A 19,027-nucleotide genomic window follows, 5' to 3' on the forward strand; every position below is an offset into this window, starting at 1 on the left:
GCCGTTTCAGCCCTATCTAACTTTTTTTGGAGACAGTGGGCAGTTCAATCTCCTCTGGTACCCAATCAGAGATAGCCGACCCAAGGCTATCACTAATTAAGCGACACACAGTGAAGAGAGATGGCTTAACAAGTGCCACCATCTCGTGGTCCCTAAATTAATATATTTAATATCTGAAATAATGTGGGTTCTATGGTCAATTTTCTTGAGTTTACGGGATGAAAAACCCGAGTTTCCAGAAGGAAAAAACCCTCTTGCCCGTGCCAGAGGTCGACTAACTAACTGAGTTCAATGGTAAAAGCATTGTCATTAGAACAAATAGCTCTGACTCTGTGAGTTAGTGTTTTTAGTATACCATGCTATTGAGCTGGATGATGGTGCAAATGTTTATGCAAATATCTCCCTGTATTTGTGGATTTTCTATAAACAGAAAAAGATAATGAACCATCAGGAAGCCATATGATTAGTGTATCTAGGAAGAACAGACAGTCATTAGTTTCCTATTCCATTGTGAAGTGGATTTTAGAGTGTTGACTATTTAAATGCACTAAAATGTATACAATGTGTCTGGAACCATGTGGCCAAATAGCAAACTCATCATCTGCCCATTGTAGCCAAACCACTGGTTTGAGAGTGGCTGTCTTCATAGCCACTCTCAAACACCCACATACAAGCTTGCTAAACATTTGGCTAAATTACTAGCCCCCTCACAAATAATTCTTCTTTGTTAAAAATTCTGTTCACCTAAAAAGTATATTATTATTATTAGTGTTATTATTATCTGACACCTCCAGGGAGTCAAGGACTCATCGAGGATTTAATATATTAGAAAACCATATTATTATATTATATATATTAATTGAAACCCTTTGATTTGCTAAAGTCATATTTACCCCCCAGATATATTTGAATTATTTAAATTTACAGTATATGCAGGTTATTTTGCATGGAAAGTATACAAACAACTAGATGGGACAGTTCCCCCCCCCCCTCCCTTTAGCCAATTTCTACATAGAACATTTAGAAAACCTAGCTATCAAACCAGTGGTTTGGCTGCACTATGGTGATGTGTTTGTTATTTGGCCACATGGTCTAAACACATTGGATACATTTTTTGTGCATTTAAATAGCCAACACACTAAAATCCACTTCACAATGGAACAGGAAGCAAATGATTGTCTGTGCTTACTAGATACACTAATCATATGGTTTCCTGATGGTTCATTATACATTTTGGAAAATTATGGAGACAACTATTGTGTTTGAGTAAAACTTCAGTTTAATTTAAACCAAAATCTACACTCAACGTTTCGCCCTTCATATCAAGGTCATCTTCTGGAGCATATACACTGTATACAGAGAAACAAGCTGCACTACAATCTACATGGTTTGCTAAAGTTACTGACCAACTGTTACAACACTTATTGGCCTGATCCCTGGTGGAAAAAAAAAAACCTTTACTACATCAATGCTAGAGTCCTATTATTGTTATTATCTATTGGTTACAAAATTGCATTGGTCTGGAGAGCAACATGTTTATATACAAGTAACCCTTGTATAATGTGGTACTTATACAACGTGGTTTTGATATAACACGGTCAAAAATTGTAGTAACCCTTGTCGAACGTGGTACTTATACAACACGGTCTACAAATTGTAGTAATCCTTTATCTTTTCATATGTTTTTCACCACACGACTTAAAAATCAAATTTTATCTTCGTTAAATTTGTGTCTGCCTGTATCCCGCATGTAATTATAAGTAGCGAATTTATATTAGGGGAAATACTCTTTAGCACTCATGTACTTCAATTGTTTTGAAGTAGATGGGGAGAAAATGGACACAGTTAACAATTTTGTGTTCCTAGGATCCAGAATTGATAAAGAAGGTTATTATACCGAAGAAGTTAGAAGAAGATTATTACTCGGAAAGAAAGCAATGACAAATTTAAGCAAGATCTTTAAAGATAAAGATATTAGCCTCACAACAAAAATCAGAATCGTGAAAGCAGTGGTATTCCCTCTGGTGCTGTATGGATGTGAAAGATGGACTCTGAGAAAAAGTGAAAGAAGGAAGATAGATGCATTTGAATTATGGCTTTGGAGACACTTACTAAGAATACCATGGACTGCAAAGCAAACCAATAGACAATAAAGCCAGATTGCTCCCTTGAAGCTATGATCATCAAGCAAAAATTGTCATACTTCGGACATATCATGCAAGGAAATGACAATCTGGAGAAGATGATGATGCTTGCTAAAGTTGATGGAAACAGGAGAAGAGGAAGACCAAGAATTAGATGGGTGGATGGAGTTAAAGAAGCAACTGGAGTGCGCTTGGAGGTTTTGAAAAACATGGTCACGGACAGATCGGAAAGGAGAGTGTATGTTCGTGGAGTCAGAAAAAACTCGACAGATCATACCACACACCTCAATTGTTTACCATATAAAATGTTTATTGTTGAAAATTGTCCTCGTTTCTGCCAGGAAAGTGCATTAAAATCATAAGTGTGTTCATCTCAAGCTAAGCACTTTATTTTCTGGTGAGTTACATATAATATGTAATGCTTACTTTTTTATGTAAAAAATTATTGTTATGGTAATGCCACAAATGGCAACGAAAGGGGAAAACCAACATTGAAAAAAAAATTATTTTCTCTCGAAGATAAATATTAAAAATCTTGGATCGGTTGAAAAATGGAGAAAAACCAGGAGTTTTTGCAGGGACTTTGAATTTAAATGAATCAACAATTTGAACAAGCAAACAAAATGAACATAAAATCTGAGAAAGTGTTTATTACTGGGTCAACGATAAGTGCAAAGCACATTGCTCGTGTACGCGATATTCTAATGGAAAATGGAGAAATCTCTAATGATTTCAATAGAAGATTGCACCTCAAAAGAAAATTCCTATGGATGGAAATCTTATTAAACAAAAAACTCTCAAAGTTTATAAACATTTATAGTGCAGACCAGGTGTTCAATGCGGATGAATCCGGGTTATATTGGAAAAAAAAGTGCAAAAATGCACCTATATTTCGAAAAATGAAAGATCAGCTCCTGGATTCAAAGTTTCCAAAGATAGAATTACTCTACTGTTTTGTAGTAATGCATCAGGTGATTACATGACAAAACCAGTGTTTATTAACCAATCCTCAAATCCTCGTGCTGTGAAAGATTAAAATATGCACTATTTTATTTTGCCTAAAACATTTATGCATAATGTGCAATGAAGTTTAAGTACAATTTGTAATTTTTATACTTTTATACTATGTATTTGTTTCATACTTGATATGTTTTCTTAACTTACATGAATTACCTGAATTAAATAAAAAATATATTTTTTGTTGGATATGTCATTGTTTATATAATTTAAAAAAAAAACGATTTCGGAACATAACCCTACTTTTTCTATATGATCTGAGACTCACATAACGCGATTTATATAACATGGCATTTCTGCGGAACCTAACATCTGCATTATACGAGGGTTACCTGTATATATATTAAAAACATGATTATACGTATAAATTTCAACCAGTTGGTATGGAATAGTTTCCAATGTTAGCTGAAGGTTGCTTAAAGTCCTAAAGTGTGCTGGATACTAAGTAGGCTGAATATGTGCCATCCAGATTCTTGGAATTTTCATGCCACCGTTATTGTTGATATTAGGGTGGTTAATCAGAATTTTGCAGGCTTCTTTAAATTTTCTTTCATACCAGGTTTTTGTATGGTGTAAAGAGCGGATACTTTTCCAATCAATTTGGTGTAAGGTGTTAAGCGCATGATCTGAGAGGCCTGCTTCACCAAAATTGTTATATTTAATGTGTCTTTTGTGTTCTTTTTTATGTATAGGGATTTACGTCCAGTTTCACCAATATACGGTACATTACAGGTGCAATAGATGCAATAAACTCCAGGATGTGCCAATGGGAGGAGAAGATCCTTAGAGGAGTTGAATATGTTTTTAATTTTGTAGGTGGTTTAAAGGTGGCATTGAGATTATAATGGTGTAGGATTCTGTTGATTTTTTCTGATAACCCTTTAATGTATGGGATGGCTATGGTTTTACTGTAATCTAAATTCCTTTTTGATGAAGTTTTATGAAGAACTTTATTAATAGTATTTTTGTTATAGCCCTTATTTATAAATGTGTTGCTAATAATTTTTAATTCTTGTTTAAGAGCTTGCTGGTTAGAGCAAATTGTTATAGCTCTGTTTTTAAGGGTGTTAATGACTCCATATTTTTGTGATGGGTGATGGTATGACTTAGCACGTATGTATTGGCCAGTATATGTCGGTTTGCAGTAGACCATGAAGGATAGACTGCCTAAAGGAAGACATGTGACCAGTGTATCCAGGAATGGGAGTGATTTCTGATTTTCAATTTCGATAGTAAATTGTATGCGTTCATGTTGTTTGTTTAGGTGGCTAAGGAATGTGTTTAATGTTTGTCGCCCATGTGGCCAGATAATGAAAACATCATCAATGTATATAAGTCACATTGTAGGTTTTAGAGTGGAGGAATCAAGAGCACTTTGCTCAAAAGCTTCCATATTAAAGTTAGCAATTGGGGGAGATAGTGATGAGCCCATGGCTGTACCTTCTTTTTGTAGGTAAACTTTATTTTGCCACACGAAGTAACCGGAACGTAGTACGTTGACAAAGAGGGCCGTAATGTCAGGTGGAAATTTGTTCCATAGGAGAAGAATTGTGTCATTGATTGAGACATTTGTGAAAACGGCAGAAATGTCAAAACTGTTGGTTCATTATGTTTTTCTGTTTATAGAAAACCCACACATACAGGAAGATATTTGCAAAAATATTCTCACTATCAACCAGCTCACAATATGGTATCCTAAAAACTAACTCACAAAGCCAGAGCTATGTGTTCCAATGACAGTGTTCTTACCACTGAACTTATTCACTTGCATCACACTTTCTTAGCCAATGGCTAAATCCCCATAGAATATAATAAATGCTAAATGCTCTGCAGAAATCCCCTACACTGCCTATTATAATAGCCATAATTATTAAGCACTCTAGACTGCTGCAAAAGTACATTCAAGGCACATCTGAAAAAATATCTAGAGTGCTTAATAAATATCAGCTGGACACCATATTTATACCATATATCAAATTGGCAACTCTCTTCTTTATCACATCCAGGAGTATATGAAGTGCCGTGTTCTTGTGACCTGGCTTACTATGGACAAAGAGGAAGATCTATTGCCATCTGCCTTGGAGAACATAAAAAAATACATTCAGCGCTATTGTTCCGGCAAGTCGGGTCTAACAGACCATGCCTTGGATATTCCTTCACACAGGATCAAATGGAAGAAAACAACAGAAGTCATTATAAGCCAGACAGATTGTTTTTGGAATCAGCAGTAGCTTTAAAACATACTCAACAAGCATGGCTTTATCAACATTTTAAGATCTCGTTAATACTTATTTTCTATCTTTTTGTCCAACAATAGATGGTGCCAATAAAGACTTTAGTTCCCTGTGTTGATTGTTACAATTTTTTTGTGAACTAGTCCACTGTTATACTAAATTGGTGTTGTTGTTTCATGTACTGTGACAGACTGTTCTTCTGCTTTGAATATTATGTATATAATACCAGCAAAATATCTCCTAATAAGTTAATAAATATTAATTATTTTCTTATCATTCTGTGTTATGAATGAATATTGCTAAATAAACTAACAATCTTTCACTAATAAGCAGGAGAGTAGTCTAACATAGAGCAATGGAAATTGTCTACTACAATCTAAAGACTTTTGCAAACAGGTCATGTCTACAGTGGAATTCTAACTCAGCCTGCCGATTCGAGAACAGATTGCTATCTGATTTGCAAACAAGCCCATTTCTTAGGGAATAAATTTTCAGATATGTAGGATATAATAACTTCCTTATTTATTGCAAGTGTGTCATTAAAATCTTTTTTCTAATGTGACTTGTAGTACCACACTTTTTTAATGTTTCATGAATGAAGTTGATATAAAATTGTAGATGGTTGCAAGAACCATCATGGCAACAATGCTGGTGCTGTGAAGAAATGGAACAGAGACAACATAATTCAGTTTTGGTGACTGAGAAAGTGGAAGATAGTTTATCAATTACTATTTTCTGGATTTATTTTCCATCAGCAACTTGCTGCTGGATTTCCAGTGACACTCAGTCAGTATCCATAATGCCATCAAGTTGAAAACACCTGGTTTGAATCTAATCTAGGATGCAAAGAACATTATAAGAACTTTTGAAAGAAGTTGAGTTAGCAGGGCTCATATGAAGGTGGTAGGTGTTTCCTCCAGAAACACTTTTTTTGCAAAAATGGCTAGAGAACCCATGCAATCAACAACATAATACAACAGCCTTAGTTATTTAGACCATAATTCCAAACATTTCCTGCCATCTTTTCACTAACTGGGTGAATTGAATGTGGTAATCTTTATTCATAAACCATTTCAGTTCATCTGTTAATTCTTATCAGATATCATTAGACTATTTGAGCATTGTCTATGAGCAAACTTCTTTAAATGGAACAGTTGTGTTTACAATCAACTTTATGGACTGGTTATGAAGTCTCTTATCTTCTCCTTGTGTTAATACTTTTATGTAAAACTGAAAAATAATTCCTTGCTCATGCTGTCTCAAAGAAGAGGGTGGACAAGTCAAGTTGAAGGAACCACAATGGGACATTGTGGTTCCTTCAACTTGACTGTAAAACTTATTCTGGTGTATAGAGATTTGAAATTCAAAAGACATATTGCAAAAGTGCAAAGTAGCTCAAAGGATTGCTTGGATGTTGAAGAACACACTAACAAGTAAGGATAGGAAGGTTGTTATTATTTCTCTTTATAAGACTGATGAGTCACCAAGCTGGTGACAGATATCTGTAATGCTCCCTTTGAGGATAGATTGAATATGCTGGGTTGCAGAGTTTAGTTGACAGGCAGATGATAGGGGACATTATAGAAACTTAGTATAAGTTACTAAAGAGATTTTATAAGATTGTTACAAAAGAAATTTTTCAATACATGAGGGATAGGGAGAGAACAAATGGTCACCACTGGAAGTTGTGTAAGAATATGGTTAGTAATGCAGACTAAGTTCTTTGTTTGAGAGTAGAGTGGTGAATGATTGGAATGGATTGCAAGAGGTAGTTGTGAGTGTCCCAATGGTGAATAAGTTTGAGGAGAGGCATGATAGGATAGGTATTGCATGAATAATGGTTAGTGTCGGTTTCCTGCAATGAGTTTTTGACTCCATGGAGATATTTATATAATTTTAATAATAATAATAATTTCCCAAGATTCCTTAACTATCTGTCTTAAAGTGAAAATTTGATCATGGCCACTCTTATGCAGCCTAACCCAGCTTGTTCTCAAATATGCTTGTAAATTTTACCTGGAATACTCAATTCCTCTGTAATTCTTACATTCAGTTTTATTTATTTCCCCCTTTTTTTTTTATAGATGGGTGCTATATGTGAGCTCTATTCCAATCATTTGAATTTTTCAACATATCTACTGTAAAACTTCCTTCCATATTTGAGCATTACTGGTCAAATATCATGTAATTCAGCTGCATTTCCACATTGGTGTCTGGTGGCTTTTTCTACCTCAAGTGCTAAAACTTTGCATTTAGTATTATAATTATTAAAAAAAAAAAAAGAATAACATAATATGTTTTTTTAAAGGGAAATAAACTTTATATAGCTAATTGAGCTTTTGCTCAAGGCTTCAAATGTTTTGGATATTAAACTGCATTCCTCTTAAATGTTTTTTTATCACTGTTGCATCACTACTCATTTCATTTAATGGTCTTCCAAAATAATTACTCAAAGCATTTGAAATATCTTTATCTTCCTTTCTTTTAGGGTTACACGGTGATCAGCATTCATTTTAAAAATTTTATGGAATTTGAAATATGGAATCAGTAGAATAACATGTGATCAAATCATTGTTTCTCTAGCTTACAGTTAATGATGTTACTCAGCTTGTCCTGTATATTTATGTACGCTCCAGATGATGATCTTGATGTGAAGATCGAAACGTCAGGATAATAAAAAAAGTTTTTTTAACACGGTTGTAAATTCCATAAAATTTTTAAAATGAATCTTTATCTTCAGTCTTTATGTCACTTTACCATCCCTGATTCATTTTCCAGTGCTCTTTCTTCCATTTCAAAGTTGTTGCAATAGTGTATAGAACATTTTGGCATCTTCCTGATATTTATCTTTTGTTTTCTTATCACTTTTGTTTAGTACAGAAGTTTTTTGTACAGAGTTTAGCTTTCTTACATTTTTCTCTATATTGTTTCAGGCTTTTGCTGACTTACTTGATAAAAGCTTCAGTATACTTTCTTCTTTTCCAGAACTTCTTGAGTCCACCATAAAGTTTGAAATTTTCTGTCTTTGTAGAAATATATTCCTCCCTGGCTGAAAACATTGATTGAAACTTTTGTTTTCAGAGTCTGCCACTAACTCTCCAATGTTTTTTTTTCAAACTTTAATTTTTTTTCTCCCATTTCAGTTTACAGCTTACCTCTGAAAGCTGCTCTACTTTGATGCTTTTTAAAACTTTCTTACATATTTTTCTTTTCAGTGTTGATATTCACTTTATTATCCTGCTCAAAATGAAATTATGATTGCCTGCTATTTCAAATCTGCCATATACTCTTGTATCCTTAAAGATATCACTATGAGCAATAAAATAATTAATATTAATAGAGCTTATTTCTTGTGAATTCGTGCATATATTTATGCTGGAATTAGCAATTTGATATTACTGTATTACTATATCAATAGTGGAATGTAATTTTTTATTTTTATCTTTATTATCAAGAATAAATAATGTGGCTTATGCATTTTCTTATTTGAATGCAATTTGTTATAGGTTGCAAGTTTCAATTTTAACGAAGAAGAAGAGGTTACTGTGAATAACACCCATATTCCTCCTAAAGAAGAAAAAGATTGGGAACAGATAATTCCAGAAGATGAAAGAAAAAAAGTTGATGAAGAAATAAAACAGAAAGAAGAAATGGAAATGTTTCTCCCACCTAGAAATAGGAAAACAATTCAGCAAGTAAGATATAGTTGTGAATTTTATTTTATTTTCTGAACTGCTGTTTTTGACTTTTACAGTTTTAGTAATAGCTATGATACTTTTAAAAAAGTGGTTAATGTTGCTGTATATATCTTAATTCTAAGATGCTTGGAACTTTGAAAGTCCTGCATTTTAGATCATTTTGATTTTATGTAATATCAATTAGTGAAACAAAGACTTGTATTATATAACACACACATGCATCTGGTTAACATTCACTCTCCCAAACTTGTAGGTCCTTAGTAATATTTATTATAGTGGATTGTCTTCAGAATAGCATTTTATGTGCCAGCTTGGACTGATAATTTGTTATGCTGACAAATTTCTTATAATGATGTTTGCTATAGTGACAGTTGGGTCTATATTTACAAACATACAAAAGATAAGCGTGAATCCATTCCACATAGTTCAAGGGCAAGATGTGATAACAGCACAAACATAAAATATCCATAAACGTCTGACATATAAGCATCCCCTTATTAGAGTAATTATTGATGATCCTATATAGGATGCAAGGAACTGTTATGAGGACTTTTCATGGGGGGGGGGGGAATCCTTATAATAGTTCCTTACAAGGTGGCAAGGCTATTTTCTTCCAGAAAATAATAAGATGACTTCACACATCATGTTGATTGTTGTTAATTGACAACACACAATTAACATATTTATTATACTGACCCTCTCTGACATCATTCTAACTAACTGCAATCATCCTCTATTTAGAAACTTTTATGAGGACTTGCGATTAAAAATACAATGGTTGATTCATTGGAATTCCAAATGCATCTCCCCAAAAAATCAGAACAAAACAATTAAGTATTTTGAATATTCAATCAAATAATAAAAAATAAACATGCAGTTACCTTTTACTACAGCAAACTAAATTTTTGCAAATTTGTTCACTGTAATAAGCTACCAAAATAGTTGCAGCTGATGGCCTTTAATATCATTAATATTCTGAAGAAAATTCACCAAAGTGAATTTTCTTCAGAATGCAAAATACAGAAAACAAAATATTACTTTGATAAAATTGAAAAAAATTTATGTTAATAAGGATCACTTAATGGCCAAAGTTTTGAGTCTAGTTGGCGACCAGAGGAAATTTTTCTAAGCCTTTTTTCAACCAGTTCCAGAGTTAGTCGATCTCTGTCATGGACAAGCAAGTTTTTTCTCCCAGAAACTCAAGAAAATCGACCGTAGAACCCACACTATTTCAGACATTAAATATATTGTGTTAGAGTTAGGGACCATGAGATCGTGGCCTGTTGAGCTATTCTCTTCACTGCATGCTGCTTAATTAGTGATAGCCTTGGGCCAGCTATCTCTGATTGGTGCCAGTGGAGATTGAACTGCCCACTCAGTCTCCAAAAATTAGATAGGGCTAAAACGGCCTCGCCTACTCCCTATACTGGAATGAAAAGGTGTTAACAAAAAAATAATAAATAATAATGGCCAAAGCTAGAAAAGTGGGAAGAGGTCACATGCAGCCTTTAAGCATGGAGAACTAACTGTGGCTTCCAACTATGTCCACAGATGTGCTGGCAAGCTGGAATTTAGTCAATCAAATTATATTCTTTATTGGCTTAAATTACATATATGATGGTACAACATAATTTAATATCATTCTGGCTTGGCATTTCCCACTTAAACAAAAATCTGCTTGCTTTTTTGTCCAAAAAAAAAAAAAATAGGGATAAACAATGAAAAATCTGTTAGTGAATCCAATCCATGAAAGGATGTAGCCTTATTGTACATCAGTATTGGTACAGTGGATGACCTGAGCTAAGCTGAGGTTGGGTAATATAGAAACTCTGATCAAGGATCAAATATGCTGCTTATTCAAGTCATTCAAACCTCCAATAACAGGGTTGTGTCTCATTAAGTACTGAAAATTATCTATCATCAAAAGACTATCACAAATGTTTATGTGAGATCAAAGGACTACAGTGTTGCCTTTTGACTCTTTCTCTGTTAATTTGAGAACACTCAAATTTGCATGAGTCATTAGAGGAAGAAGGGGATAAGATGACATAAAGGGGGGGGGGTCTAGATTTTTTATGTGGTGCCCAGTCACAAAAGGTTTTTGTAAATCTATAATACATTTCTACCATAAGTGGAATTTCTTTTTCTGTTTTAATTAATTTTATATATATCATTATCAGTTTCCTGATATGTACTCCCAAGGAGTGTTCAGGTTACTATGATAGCACTACCAAGTGGCCATACTACCTTAGATTAGCCCTGCTGACACATTCTTGAATGCTCCTAATGTCATATTCCTTTCTACTATCTTAATTTTTAATATGATTCCACATTTGATATTATTGAATCACTCCCCTAATTTTTCTCAGACCCCTCATATGTGTGGTCTTTAGTCTTTGATCAAGTGCTTTATTTTTAATTCGATTCTCAGATCCATAACTTAAAGCTGATTTAACACACTCTTGTATACTGCTAGTTTCGTGTTTAGGCGAATTTCTCTCTTATTCCATATAAATTTGTCACAGCTGTTATTCAATTTAGTTAGTGAATCCTGGAGACTTGCACTAGATGTGTTTGCATAAAGTAAAGAGCTGAGATTAATATCTTCAATTCTTACTGCTGACTGGCAACTTAAATGTAGACTATGTATTGCTCTATATAATGTTCCATTCACCCTATATAATTGTAGTGTTTCGAAAAGCTTTTCTCTGGGCACCTTGTTGTATGCCTTTTCCATATCTATGAAACTTAAGTACAGATCCTTATCATATTCCCACGATTTTTCAACTATTTGTCTTAAAGAAAAAAAGCTGATCTTGAGCACCTCTATTTAGCCTGATCCCAACTTGTTCTCCAAGTTTCTCTTCCTCAATCTTTCTCAACCTCTTTTCAAATATGCTTGCATAAATCTTACCTGAAACATTTAGACTATTAAACAGAAATTCTACAGAAATTCCTCTGTAATTCTCACATTCAGTTTAATTCTTTCTTTTTTTTTTATATATATAGATGGGTACTATGAAAGCTCTACTCCAATTATTGGGAATTTGACTTTGTGACCAAGCCCTCTGAATTATGCAGTGTAGCCAGTGCAAAACTTTTTTACCTTCATAAATAAGCATTTCTGGTCGAATTTCATCTACTCCAACTGCCTTTCCATATTTCAAGTTTTTTGACAGCTTTTTCTATCTCAAATATTGATATCTACTCCTCATTCCTCTCAAAAATTTTCTAGTATGGTTGTGTCACTGCTTGGTTCATTTAACAATCTTTCAAAGTAATTATTCCAGATATCCTTATCCTTATCTTCTGTTTTCATGTCACTGTTATCATTTTTGATTCCATTTAGAGTACTCTTGCCTCCATTTCTTAGCTTTTTCAATAACCTCCAGAACATTTTGCTAACTTCCCAATATTTACTTTCTACATTCTTATCAAAGTCTTCCCATGACTTTTGTTTAGCTACTTTTACACACAGCTTAGCTTCTCTTACATTTCTCTCTGTATTATTTTAGGGCATGTGCCAATTTATTAGCTAGGAACTTTTGGTAAGCTTTCTTCTTTTCCTGGACTGCTTCTTTAACTTCTTGTGTCCACCATGACGTTCTTATTTTTCTATCCTTGCAGACGACTTCACCATATACTTCCCTAGCTGAAAATCCAAATATATGTACATATATATATTGTTTGTATTTTTTATGTATATTTTTACATAGTCCAGAAAATCAACCCTAGGGATCAAACATGAAATCATTTCAAGGCAACTTCAGGCCTCCAGTAATCTTCTTCCAAAAGACAGTCACAAATATCCATATCCATGACAGAATTCAAACACACAACCCGCTGCTTGGAAAGCAAATATGCTAACTACTAAGTCAACCAGGCCAACCTTCATTGAGACAGCCTTTGTAACACAGTGACTAATAACAATATTCTTTGGTTTGAAATTGGATTTGAATCCTATTTAAGATGCAAAGAACTTTATAAGCTTTTTTCAACTGAAGTTAGTTTAGTCTCATATGGAGATGGCAGGATTTTTCATCCTATGAAACATAAACTACCTAACTAGCCTGAGAATACATGCAGTTGACAGACAACATAGTAGACAGATATGCATATAAGAATAATCAACCTATTAGAGCATTAGTTTAATATGAAGCTAAGATACACATCTGTGACAGGCCATTGAGTCAGACATATTAAAGTGAGGTTCTTATTGGGGACTTAACAGCTCAGCAAGCAATGAATTACAAGCATATTGAAATATGCTGGGAAATTTGTCAGGAAATTCAGGATATGGACCAGTCCTTAGTGAAACCATGTTCAAACATAAATATGTACAAAAATTCAATTCACAGGGAGAGAACACAGGAAATAAGAAAAGTGTTACTGATGTATTTGTTGATGTATATTAACTCCAAAAGCAAGAGATAGCAAAACCTATAATGTACACTGCTCTGTGATGCCAAGTGGTTAAGGTCAAAGAAGAAATTGATATGCTTCTTGAATGGAGAATGGTTGTTGTCCTTGAGAAAAATGTGAAGAAATTTGTTTGGTTCACTAAAGTTGAATATCAACTATTAATATGAACACAAATGTTGATCGATAACTGCTTATGTTTTAGAGAAAAGTAGAGAAATTATGGTGGCCAGCTCATTGGAGCAACACTGAAAATACTTACTGCACTACACAAAGATGTATTGCACTAAGAGAGAGAGAGGGGAGAGAGAGACTTGTTTACCAGATTGTTCATTTCTGGATAGTGTCATAGTTTTAGTGTGGTTTTTCATACTCCCACCCAAAATGTGGGAATGGTATTCTAAGGGTGGGCAGATTTGGGAATTATATAGTATAAAGAGTTGAACAGGTGAGAACTTTTGTCATGAATGGGAGAGAACAGCAAGTTTCTTTGAGGCTTTAGATGTAATGTGATGTGATGTATTTGCACTGGGAAAAGCCAGAAGAGTAAATCAGTCCAAGAAGAGAAATATGACCTAGTCTGGAGATCAGAATATTATCAAAAATAAGTATGGTCAAATGAGATCTTTCCTATTAGAAATAAAACATGGCTATGCTTTGGCACTACTAACATTCACTAGATTAGTCTCACCATACATGGAAATAGAAAGCACATCACTGAGACATTTGCTTATGGAGAATCCTGAAACTTGAATCATTTGTATACTGCATAGCTTGTTTGAATGAAGAAGAGGAGTAGAAGGATGATGTCATCAGCAAAAACTATTGATACAGTTTGTGATCGTTGAGAGAAAGCATAGGTGAAAGCATAGAGCCATAAGGTACCCCATTATTTGCGGAGAAATCCAAAGAGAGAGACCATCTCTCATACATGCAGCAAGGAAATTGGTAGTGTTATTGAGAAGAGCAAAAGCCAGATCATAAGATGATAGTTGGGTTAGGACGTCTTCCAAATGCATTAGAAATGAAATCCATGTGATAGTCTCTCTTTCTCTCACTTGCCAGCAGCCACATGAGTTCCAAACAATCCATGGCATGCACCAAAAGGTGGGTGAGGTTGATTAAGGTCTGTGGAGCATGAGTTGCAGAGTTCATATTGGTGATCGCTAATTAATTGATAGTTCTCCTGTAAGTGAAGGTAGTGTGAAAATTGAAGTGATGTCAGTGGGATGATAGTTTAGTGACTTTTTTTCTTCTTTTTTTAAAGGCTTGGTTGCTGCATACTGTTGGCTACATTCCAAAGGAATATGAAAGCTTATGTCGTGAGAAAGAGGTGCTATTTGCACACACATACAGCTTCACTGTGAGTGCAAAGATACTATTACCTAGTTTGAGTTATGAACATTGAAGTCACTGAAGAAAATGATCTCACTTTTTTGGGAGTAATTAGAACATAAAAAATCATCCTACAAGGATAAATGTCTTTGCATTGCCCAGAATACAAGAGGTATGAAATAAGATGTAGTCCCCATCTGGTTTTGAGCAAGATAAAAATGATATCATATTCAAAAGAAACATATATCATTTATATCTTGCTCAAAACCAGATGGGGACTACTTATTTCATACCTCTATTTTCTCTTGTATTCTGGGCAATGCAAAGACATTTATCCTTGTAGGATGATTTTTATGTTCTAATTAAAATTTTAAAATGAATGCCAATGTTGAGCAGCTTTCAGAGGTGAACTTTAGACTCATATAATGCAAATATTATTTTTTAAAAAATAAAAGAGTTTGAACACATAACTCAGAGGTGTATAACTGAGAGAAGACCTCCACATAGTCTTTAAAGGAATACAGAGAACCAACCAGGGTTTCTGAACCTAATATCCAATCCTCACCTTCTCGTGGTGTATCCTGTTGGGTATCTACCTGGAAACTGAACGAACGAGGATGGGCTGGCAATTTGGGATTTAGCCGATCAAATTGTATTCCTATTGACTTAAACCAAAATACAAAATGATGGTATAACATGACAAAATTTCATGCTGGCTGGGGCGTCGCCCAGTTAAACAAGGCTCCCCATTGTTTTTGCCAGGGAACCAGGGCGAACAGCGAAAAGTCAGCTACTGGAACAAATCTGAAAACACACCCCAACTCAACATCACCAGAGTTAAAGATCGGTACTATCAACATAAGAAGCCTGAACGGCAAAGAAACGGAGCTACCTGAGGAATTAGATAAGTACCAGATCGACGAAATAGGGGTGACTGAAACAAAAAAAGACAAAAACTGATGAGATCTTTCTGAGCAATAAATACAAAATGTTATATTCAGGCAATGACAATCAAGGAGATGAAGGAGTAGCCATAGTATTCAACACAAAATAGGAGGCTAATCTTCTTGAATGGCAGGCAGTCTCAAGTAGAGTAGAGGCAGTCTCAGAATGCCTGGACAGCAGGATGAATTCCTGATGATTGGACTAGAGCTCTCATTGTACCCATATATAAAAAGGGAAATAAAACTGAATGTGAGAATTACAGAGATATTTCCCTGCTGAGTGTTCCTGGTAAGATTTATGCAAGTATACTTGAGAAAATTTGTGCCTATTGTCTCACAGAAGGTTCTAAAAAAAAGCAACTGACACAATGAAAAAGGAAAAGTTGGTCCTTGTTGGGGATCTAAATAGCAGAGTAGGAAATCATTGTCAGACATACAAAAATATTTTGGGAAAATTTGGAGAAAAGAGTAGATCTAATAATAATGGCAAATATCTGTTGGATTTCTGCTCAGGACATGGACTGGGTATTACTAACAGCATGTTCCAACATAAGAATGTGCACCAATTCACACAGAGAGAAGAGGCAAGGAATAAGAAAAGTCTCATTGACGATGTTATTGTTGATAGCAATTTTTTTCTCCCTGGTGCAGGACACCAGAGTATACAGAGGATTAGAAATTGAAAGTGATCACTGTTTAGTCTTGAGCAGGATAAAATTGAATTTCATATTGAAAAGAAAAACATGTAAGAAAATTTTAAAGTGAATAAAAGTTGAGCAGTTCTCCGATGTGAACTGTAGACTAAAATACACAAAGATTATTGAAGAAAAAATGAAAGAGTTTGAGAACAGGAACCAAACCTTGGATATTCAGTGGCATGCCTTCAAGAAAATCCTGATTAATTCAGCTAGAGAGGCAAGTGGTGTTTATCCTTGTCTGCAAGGATAGAAAAATTAGAACTCCATGGTGGACACAGGAAGTTAAAGAGGCAGTGAAGGAAAATAAGAAACCAAATCAAATGTTCCTGGCAAATAAGTCAGCTTGTGTTCTTAGAGAATACAGAGACTAATGTAAGAAAGCTAAACACTGTGTAAAACTAGCTAAACAAAAGTCATGGGAGGACTTTGGCAAGAATATAGAAAGTAAATATCAAGAAGGTGGCAAAATATTCTGGAGGTTGTTGAAGAAGCTTAGGAATGGAGAAAAGAGTGCTGTAAAAGCAGTTATGGATGATAAAGGTGACAGGAAAACAGGAGAAAAAGATATCCTTGAAGTATGGAATAATTACTTCGAAAAATTGCTAAATGAAACAAGCAGTGATAGCACAGTGGTAAAAAACACTCAACAGGCATACAGTCAGGAATACATATCCATGCTTGAAGCCTTTCCACATTTCAAGCCATCAAAGGCTTGAAATGTTGAATATCATCTACTTCTTACAGGAGTAGATGATATTCGACCAGAAATGCTGAAGTATGGTGGTATAAAAGCCTTACAGTGGCTGCACTGCATAGTTCAGAATGCCTGGACAGCAGGATGAATTCCTAAGGATTTGACTAGAGCTCTCATTGTACCCATATATAAAAAGGGAAATAAAACTGAATGTGAGAATTACAGAGATATTTCCCTGCTGAGAGTTCCTGGTAAGATTTATGCAAGTATACATGAGAGACGGTTGAGAAGAATTGTGGAAGAAAAGCTTGGTGAAGAACAAGCTGGATTCAAGTCAAATAGAGGCTGTCAGGATCAGTTCTTCACTTTACAACAAATAGTGGAGAAATCATGGGAATATAACAAAGATCTGTATTTAAGTTTTGTCAATTTGGAAAAGGTATATTTCAAGGTGCCAAGAGAGAAGCTATTCAAAACGCTAAGTTATATAGTGTTAATGTGGCATTATATCAAGCAATACTTAGTCTTTATTTGAGTTGTAAGTCAGCAGATAAACTTGAAGGAAGTACAGGAGGATGGTTTAATATTAAATCTGGTGTGAGACAAGGATGTGCATATCCCCTCTGTTATTCATTATCTATATGAATCACATTATGAAGGAAAGTGGTATTAAACATGATATTAGAATTGGAGATGTTAATGTCAGCTCTTTGCTTTATGCGGACAGTGTTATACTTCTAAATAAATTCACTACAAGTCTGCAAGATTCTCTGACTAAATTGAATAACTGTTGTAATAAAAATATTATGAAGGTCAGCAATAAAAACACAAAGACAATGAAAATAGGCAGAATCGTTGAAAATGTCGTGTGTTGTGAACAGAAAACCTGTGGAACAAGTAAAATATTTCAGCTACTTAGGCATGATTTTTAGTGAAGATGGTAAATTAAATATAGAAATAGACAACAGAATCAACAAAGCTGGTATGGTAGGGAGTCAATTGAATAAATTCATATGGAATAAGTGAGAAATTAGTTGACTGATTTCTCTATCAATAAATTAGCTGTAGACAAGACAGTGTTCAAACCAGTTTTAACTTATGGATCTGAGAGCTGGGTCAGAAGTAAAACATTTGACCAAAGACTAGAGATCGCAGATATGAGAGTCCTGAGAAAGATTAGACGTGTGAACAGATGGTATCAACGGCAATATCATATTAAAAATGAGGATATTAGGAAAGACGACATTGTCAGCATCCAGAAATGTTAGCAGAGCTAATCTCAGGTGGTATGGTCACTTAAACAGAATGGGCGAGGAAAGATTAGCGAAACAATTGTTCTCTGCCAAGTTGGCAGGAAAATGGCCCAGAGGAAGACCTAGATATAGATGTATTGATACGGTACAAAGTGCCTTAGACGACAAAAATATAAGATCTGATAATGTTGGAGTCTAGACAAGTAACAGACTGATTTGGAGGAAAATTGTAGATAGGAAGTTAGTAATGATGTAAATTTTTCATGTAGTATTATCATATCCTGTACACCCCTTGAGGGTACATGGCAGGAATTTGATGATGATGATGATGATGATGATGAACACAAGATGTGCATAGATTTTGGATTACCTATCTATGCAAGATTGCATCGTGCTAATAAGAAGATAGGATGCACTGCCCCATCCTCCTGTCAGCATTAATAATTAATAACAGAAATTACCATAAAAAGTGTCACTGTTGCTGTATGCATGTGACTATTCTTGCTCTCAAGTTCAGTTCATTCTGTCTTCACTGACTGCATATTGTTAAAATGCCTCTGATAATGCCAGTTTGAGCTAGCCAAATATTGG

General features: G+C 34.6%; 1 protein-coding gene across 2 annotated transcripts in view; it reads left to right on the plus strand.

Moving 5' to 3' along the window:
* The window catches only part of Chd1 (chromodomain-helicase-DNA-binding protein 1), a 557,090-nt gene that overhangs the window by 294,288 nt on the left and 243,775 nt on the right, over positions 1 to 19,027 (plus strand). For both annotated transcript variants that reach the window (XM_090402402.1, XM_090402403.1), the window contains exon 24: positions 8,902 to 9,090. In XM_090402402.1, coding sequence (XP_090258528.1) covers positions 8,902 to 9,090 — 189 coding nt within the window. The remainder of the gene's footprint in view (positions 1 to 8,901; positions 9,091 to 19,027) is intronic.

Source organism: Typopeltis vanoorti, chromosome 13 (assembly GCF_054136105.1).
Source record: "Typopeltis vanoorti isolate ZY-2024b chromosome 13, IOZ_Tvanoo_1.0, whole genome shotgun sequence".
In the NCBI taxonomy this organism is placed as follows: Eukaryota; Metazoa; Arthropoda; class Arachnida; order Uropygi; family Thelyphonidae; genus Typopeltis; species Typopeltis vanoorti.